The 8,158-nt window shown below is 52.3% G+C and overlaps 1 protein-coding gene across 1 annotated transcript; it reads left to right on the top strand.

Moving 5' to 3' along the window:
- Positions 1 to 1,006: 1,006 nt before the first annotated feature.
- On the top strand, positions 1,007 to 1,984 carry LOC308228584 (olfactory receptor 14J1-like; the record flags this gene model as incomplete). The annotated part of the gene is made up of 1 exon (XM_080631959.1): positions 1,007 to 1,984. The coding sequence occupies one exon, from the start codon at positions 1,007 to 1,009 to the stop codon at positions 1,982 to 1,984; it is 978 nt and encodes a 325-aa protein (XP_080488085.1).
- Between the last annotated feature and the right edge of the window lie 6,174 nt (positions 1,985 to 8,158).

An 8,158-nucleotide genomic window follows, 5' to 3' on the forward strand; every position in this document is an offset into this window, starting at 1 on the left:
GAGCTCCACATCACTCTGAGCACTTTTGCAGAGGGTCCTGCTGAAAGACACTGAGGGAGCATTTACCTGACAGGTAAGGATCCTGAGCTTTGATGTTTTCCACTCTTGGTGGGCAGGTTGGGCAGTGGGAGCTGGGAATTTCCTTCTCTGCTTTGGAGAAGGCACCGAGAGTCTTGTCAGGACTTGTGTGAGCTGCTCCTGAGCCCCTGCAGAGGCAGAGCTGCCCCTGGGCAGAGCCCTGCTGCCGGGAGGGGTGTGCAGGGCAGAGCTGAGCACACAGCCCATGGGATGGGCTCTGGGAGCACTGAGAGGGAGCAGAGCTGGGCCCAGAGCAGCAGCTCCTGGCAGGGACAGCTCCAGGCAGCAGAGACATGGGCAGGGAGTGGGGGGAAAGTGCAGCCCAGGCCTGGGGAGGGTGCGTTCAGGCAGCTCTCTTGGTGTCTGGCACTGGAGGTGGCTGCTGGCCATGCTCTGCTGGGCAAGGAGCTGACTGTCTATGTAGAAAGTGCAGAGCAGCTGGAGTCTCCTTCTCTGGAGACATTCAAAACCCACCTGGACACATTCCTGTGTAACCTTATCTAGGTATTCCTGCTCCGGCAGGGGGATTGGACTAGATGATCTTTTGAGGTCCCTTCCAATCTCTAACATACTGTGATACTGTGTGTGTGTGATGGACTCTGCAGCAACCTTGAGTAGGCACAAACCCACAGGCAGTTGAGCCCCTTTGTCTGTCCCATGCTCAGACTCTTCACAGTTGCCTTCAAAATCTTACTTAGGAATTTTATCCCTAATAGAGTCACTTGTCAGCTGTGACACTGGGAAAACAAACAAACCAACCAACCTCAGAGACAATCATGACCAAGTCACGCTCAGCCTCTCCTATGCAGACCGAAAGTGTTCAGAGTCGTGAGTGTTTAAATTGAACTTCTGTATCTGACATCCCTCCTGTCCTAACCTGTCACTGCCTTTTTCTCCTCTGACAGTGCCCCATGCCCAGAGGCAGCACATGGCCAACAGCAGCTCCATCACCCACTTCCTCCTCCTGCCATTCGCAGACAGGCGGGAGCTGCAGCTCTGGCACTTCTGGCTCTTCCTGGCCATCTCCCTGGCTGCGCTCCTGGGCAACGGCCTCATCATCACCAGCACAGCCTGCGACCAGCACCTCCACACCCCCATGTACTTCTTCCTCCTCAGCCTCTCCCTGCTGGACCTGGGATGCATCTCCACCACTGTCCCCAGATCCATGGCCAATTCCCTCTGGCACACCACGGCCATCTCCTACACAGGTTGTGCTGCACAGCTCTTTTTCTTTGTCTTTTTCATGTCAGCTGAGTTTTCCCTCCTCACTGTCATGTCCTACGACCGCTACGGTGCCATCTGCAAGCCCCTGCACTACGGGAGCCTCCTGGGCAGCAGAGCTTGTGTCCACATGGCAGCAGCTGCCTGGGGCGCTGGGTTTCTCACTGCTCTGCTGCACACAGCCAATACATTTTCACTGCCCCTCTGCCGAGGCAATGCTGTGGAGCAGTTCTTCTGTGAAATCCCCCAGATCCTCAAGCTCTCCTGCTCACATTCCTACCTCAGGGAAGTTGGGCTGCTTGTGTTAAGTTTCTATTTGGCACTTGGCTGTTTTGTGTTCATTGTGGGGTCCTACGTGCAGATCTTCAGGGCCGTGCTGAGGATCCCCTCTGAGCAGGGACGCCACAAAGCCTTTTCCACGTGCCTCCCTCACCTGGCCGTGCTCTCCCTGCTTCTCAGCACTTCAGCATTTGCCTACCTGAAGCCCCCCTCCATCTCCTCCCCATCCCTGGATCTGGTGGTGTCAGTGCTGTACTCGGTGGTGCCTCCAGCAGTGAACCCCCTCATCTACAGCCTGAGGAACCAGGAGCTGAAGGATGCTGTGAGGAAGCTGGTGACTGGATGGGGTTCAGCAGCCATACACTGCCTGCTTTACCCTGCAAATGGCTTCCATTGTAGGTCATGACAGGCCAAGTCTGTCTTTGCTGGTTTACTTTGTTTTCCTGTTTCAATTCGTGGTGATGTTGTCTTCATAGAAATGTCAGTTTTCATCTCCTCCTGCTTAAGTAGCCACTCGTGTTGTGTGACCCACAGACTTTGTGTCAGTGAGGGTCTCTCATTGTATTTAATGGAAATAATTAATCCTGCAGCAACTTCTTCTCTGTGCTATGTCCTCCCATGGCAGGAATGAAGGGGAACGAAATCAGCTTTCTGGCTGCTCCAGCTCTGGGATGGCTGCTCTGTGCCTGGAGCAGGAAGAGCTCTTGGGGAGCCCGAGGGCCGGGGCTGTTGTGCTGGTGTGGGGAGATGGGATGGCATGGGGGGGCTGCAGAGCTCTCAGGGTGTCCTGGGCAGGAGAGCAGGGACACAGGGGTCCCTGCAGGGGACTCCCCTGCAGTGGCCCAGGCTGGGGCTGCCTGGCTGGGAGCAGCCCATGGGAAAGGTCTGGGTGGGCAGGAGCTGGACAGGAGGCAGCGTGTGCCCTGGCAGCAAGGGAGGACAGCAGCATGGCAGGCTGTGTGACCAGGAGCATGGCAGGAGAACAAGGGAAGGGATGCTCTGGAATACTCCATCCAGGTTTCAGATCCCCAATTCAGGAACGCTATCGGCAAGCAGGAGTGCGTTTAGCAATGGGCCCTCAGGACAGGCAGGGACTGGAGCACGGTGCCTGTGGGGAGAGGCTGGGGGAGCTGGGCTTGTCCAGCCTGGAGAAGGGAAGGCTGATGGGGACCTGAGATCTTGGGAAGGGAAGGCTGTTGGGTACTGGCTGCCTGTACCAGCAAGGAGGCCATGGAGAATACAGAGCCAGGTTCCTCACCATGGTGCCTGGTGGGAGGACAAAAGGCAATGGGGGATAGTGACAGAGGAGAGGTTCAGCCAGGACATCAGGAAACCTTGTTCCCATAGGCTCAGGCAAGTGCTGCATCAGGTCACCCAGAGAGGCTGTGCAGTCTCTGGCCTTGGGGATTTCCAAATCAGACTGAATCAAGCTTTGAACCACTTTCCCTGACTCTGTTCCTGACGGGTTGGACTTGAGACCTCCTGCGGTCCCTTCCAACCTCTGTTCTCTTATGATCTCACAATAATGGGCTTATGAAGGGTCACAAAGATGCTCTAAGGGCTGGAGCACATCTCCAATGATGATAGCTGAGAGAGCTGAGGGTGCTAAGCCTGGAGAAGAGAAGGATCCAAGGAGACATCTTAGCAATCTGCCCACACTTAGTCAGGGCCTACAAGAAATCTGAAGAGGGGCTTTCTGCAAGGGTATGCAGTGACAGGACAAGGGGGAATGGCCTTAGCTGAAAAAAGGCAGATTTAGCTTGGACATTTGGAGGAAGTTCTTTCTATGAGGGTGCTGAGATGCTCACAGACAGGTGCCCAGAGAAGCTGTAGCTGCTCCATCCCTGGCAGTGTTCAAGGCCAGGTTGGATGGCAGTCAGGTTTGCTCTGAAGCTGTGCTTTGCCCAGCTCTGACGTTCACAAGGGATGTCAGATGAAATCCCAGAATCATTTCATTTGAAAAGACCCTTGAGAACATCGAGTCCAGCCATTAACTGCTGTGCTCTAAGGGCTGGAGCACGCCTCCGATGAAGACAGGCTGAGAGAGATGGGGGTGTTCAGCCTGGAGAAGAGAAGGTTCCAGGGAGACATCTCAGCATCTGCCCATAGCTAAACAGGGCCTACGAGAAATCTGGAGAGGGGCTTTTTAGAAGGGTGTGCAGTGACAGGACGAGGGGGAATGGATTTAAGCTGAAAAAAGGGAGATTTAGTTTGGACATTCGGAGGAATTTTTTCTATTTGAGGGTGGTGGGACACTGGCACAGGGTGCCCAGAGGATCTGTGGCTGTCACATTCCCGACAGTGTTCAAGGCCACGTTGGTTTGGAGTCATCTTATGTGTGAAGCAGTGCTTTGTCCAGCTCTAACGTTCACAAGGGATGTCAGATGAAATCCAACTTGATCGTAAAGTTCTCTACATGTACTCGTGACTCAGATGAGTCTGGTCTGCACAAGAGAGGCTCAGCATGGCCTTAGAGTCACTTTGACTGCATTATTTATTTACTGGCTTAACACTGCTGGGTTTTTCTTTTTTTGGGGGTGTGTTATAAACCATTCTCTGTATGACTGAAAACCTGAAGAGTATTGAAACAGGGAGAAGTTCTCAGCTCTTTGCAGATTAGTGCAGAGCCAGGAGAGCTGCAGTGTCCATCAGTCCTTTCCCATTTGCCCTCTGCTCAAACTTCCAGAGGGAAGTGTCTCAGCTCATGGCTTTGTGTTTCAAGGAGCAGACAGCGATGGGTGCAGAGATGTGACTGAAGGTACAGAAATGCCAGGTGAGAGCCAGGTGGGAAAGCAAGATGGGTGTCAAGAGCCTGAAGGGAAAGAGGTGCAGGCATGGGCCAGTGAAGGACAGCCTGCAGCAGAGATGAGTGAGGATTCTGGCAAGGCTGAAAGGCCCAAAAGAACAAAAGGTCTCTGTGCCCTGGGCTATGGCAGTTGCCTCCTTCATCAAGGCCTATGAGGAGAACTTTCATTCTCAGGATTTCAGGCTCTACTTCTCCAAGGGCTGTGGTCAGGGCTTGGCCTTTCTGCTACATCAAACAAACCAAGCTTTTCTCACCATCAGACACCTGCATTTTGCCTTTGTCTACCTGTAATCACAGCCACCACTGACTTGCTTTAATGAGTCCCAGGGGAGGCTTTGTCAGTAACAGCCCTCAGTGGGGCCCATTAATGCTGAAGGGACTTGGGGCTTTGTTTCTGACTTGGACTTCTTGAGAGGTTTCCTCAGTCTCCTCTCAGCACCTGAGGCTCATGGACTCAGCCCAAATACACCATGGGGCTCACTAAATCCTTTGGGTTTTGTCAATCCTTGCAGATTGCACAGCACATTGTCTGATTCCGAGGGCAGGAAGATTGCAAAGAGCAATGGATAAAAGTTATTTTGAGGGGTTTTTTTCTTACTTTTCATTTTAGGAATTCCTGTGACTTCTGCAATGCCTGGCACAGGGATCACTGGAACCTGCCAGGGCCCTGCCGCCTTCCGCATTGCCCGGGGGCTTGCGCGGGCCTTGCCGCAGCCAGGCAGGTCCCCTTGTGCTGAGCTCCCAGGGACAGCACCAGCAGCTGCACTGCCCAGGGGCTGCTCCTGCCCTGACACCTTCTCAGCACCTCTGACACCAGCAGCTCCTGCACACAGAAGGCTCCTGCTTCGCCCCCAGCACCTCTGCAGGCAGAGCTCAGCTCCAAGCACAGGAACAAGCCCAGCGCCTCCTCCTCACCCAGCCCCTGCTCCTACAGCTGGGATGGCACCAGCACATCTCCTGACAGCTTCTCCTCCCTTTAGAGCACGCACCCACCATGTGTTTCAAGGCAGCACTACAACAGGATTGCAAAGTCAAAGAACCCGTACCTGGATGCGCAGGGCAGGCACGGGAGATGCAGCCTCCCGAGGGAGGGCTCTCCTCTGCACTGGTTCCTGCAGGGCTCTGGCTCCTTCAATAGCCCACGCTCAGCGTGGGGGCCCCGTCACAATGGGCGTCTCCACAGCGACCCCCACGGCTTTGTGATGGCGGCAGCATCGTGCCCATGGCACTGGGCACCCAGGGGTGCTCCGGGAGTCCCTGCGGGGGGACCAGCCTCTGCCCAGTCAGCTCGGGGAGGTCCCTCATGGGCTGCTCCTCCTCAGTGCCTTTGGTGTGGAGGTGGAGCCTGCGAGGGGTCACAGCTCAACCTGGGCAATGGAACAGGGCATCACGGCCACCTACGACAAGTGGAGAGTAACCAACATCTGCATAGCAGAGAATCATGGAATCCCAGACAGGGTTAGGCTGGATGGGACCTTAAAGCTCATCCAGCTCCACCCCCCTGTCATGGGCAGGGATACCTTTCACTAAAGCAGCTTGCTCCAAACCCCTATGTCCAACCTGGCCTTGAGCACTGCCACGGATGGGGCAGCCATAGCTTCTCTGGGCAAGAGTCTGCCACTGTCTCACTACCCTGAATGTGAGGAAAAAATATTCCTACTATGAAATGAAATTAAATGAGATAAATGAAATGAAATGAACTCCTGTTTCCACTTGGAACCATTGTGTGTCCTTAAAAATTAATCTGCACCTGAAAAATATCTGACATTTCAGGCAAATAACAGGCTCATCATTATTTGACTAATGATCATTGCAGGGATTAAATTGGAATAGCACAGCACAGTACTGCACAGCAGATCAGATAACAACACAGCTATGGAGATCCTCCTGCCCTGATAGCTTAGCATCTGGAGGTGAACTCACCCCCAGCCAGCAGTGTGGATCATCGGGGCCCAGGTTCTGGGGAGACGCTGGCTCAGGCGCTCGGCTGTGTACCATCTGCCTTCACAAACTGCCACCACAATCCGCAAGTGCCCCATGCCCACTGCGCCCAGAGGCTGGGATGCAAAGCGGAGAATTACAAGGGTGTCCCAGTCACACTGGGGAACCCCAAATGTGGTTTTACACAGGGCTCTCACACCCATCAAACGTTCACGTACCACACACTTGGACTGAGCACTAGCACCCTCACTACCAATTACTAGTCCTAGTCAATCTCTGCCAGGCGCTCATGCTACTTCTGCTGCAGTCCTGCTCTTGTCTATTGAGGCAGATGCCCCTGGAGCCAGTCCTGCAAGAGATACTGATTCATGGTGTGAGGGACAGTGGGAGGGTTTCAAAGACATGCTGGAGGGGCTGGGATTCTGCCATTATTTCTGCTGTGCTGCAATACCCCTTCTCCTTCACAGACAGCTCTAAGATACCCTAAAGAAAAGTCCTAGTTCCAGGGCTGGGCTGAAGCTTCCAGGAAAAATCAACTACCTCATCACATTACAGTGTACATACAAATATATAGAGACACATATATAAGTTATTATTAATACTTTAATTATCAATAATTATTAATTATAATATTTGTAATACTTAACTAATTATAATATTAATAATTAACTAATTGTTAATAGTTAACTATTAATATTTTTAAGACTGGTTGATCTAGTAGTTAGGGGGAAGAGAATTTTCATAACACGCCTTGTGGGTCCCACCAACCAGGGTCCCAAACGCCAGTGACAGGGTGACGAGAGGCAGCCAAGATGCCATCCCAGGGGGATCAGTCTCCTGAGAGGGGGGAGGAAGTAACAACCCAAAGTGAAACAGCCTGAAGCAAGCACTGCTGTTCCCTCCCTCAGCTGGCAGACACACTGCCTTCCTGCAGTGTCATTGCTCTGCTGAGAGACAGAGTTAAGGCTGAAAATCAACTTTTCTTAGAATCAGAGAATCCTTGCATTTGAAAAGACCCTTGAGAACATCGAGTGCAACCGTTAACCTGTCCCGAACAAGTCCACACGCTGACCATGACAACATCCCTGTGGGATACCCTGTCTGGATGGTCACCAACAGCAACTGGGACTTTAAGTCGAATTCTACATAATACCATAATTTCAGAAACCTCGTCACATAGATCATGGGACTTAAACACATTTAACAAACTCTTAACAGCTGAGTAAACCAACCAAACATTTCCCTCAATTTATAACTGAAATTCAGCATGACTCTTTTTGGAGGCACAGAGACAAGAGGTGACCACACTATTCTGTGAGAAGCATGGATTGAGGGAGACCCTTGTTGCTGTTTCTCCTAGAACACAGGGGCTGAGGGAACGAAATATTACCTTTAATAACAAAAATACATTCCAATTACCATCCAAATCTTGGAAGGCGAACGCAGGGACTGTGAGGATGAAGACCCTAGGCCGACTGTAGGAGAGGATTTGGTACGAGACCATCTTAAAATCCTAAATGTACACAAGTCCATGGGACCTGACGAAATCCATACATGGGTCCTGAAGGAGCTGGCGAATGAAGTTGCTAAGACACTGTCCATCATATTTGAAAGATCACGGCAGTCAGGTGAAGTTCCCAATGACTGGAAAAAGTGAAATAGAACCCCCGGAAAATTACAGAGCAGTCAGTCTCACCTCTGTGCCTGGCACAATCTTGGAGCAGATTCTCCTGGAAGGCATGCTAAGGCACATGAAAAACAAGGAGGTGATTGGTGACAGCCAGCATGGCTTCACTAAGGGGAAATCCTGCCTGACCAATTTGGTGGCCTTCT

Source organism: Psittacula echo, assembly GCF_963264785.1.
Source record: "Psittacula echo genome assembly, chromosome: 19".
Lineage (NCBI taxonomy): Eukaryota > Metazoa > Chordata > Aves > Psittaciformes > Psittacidae > Psittacula > Psittacula echo.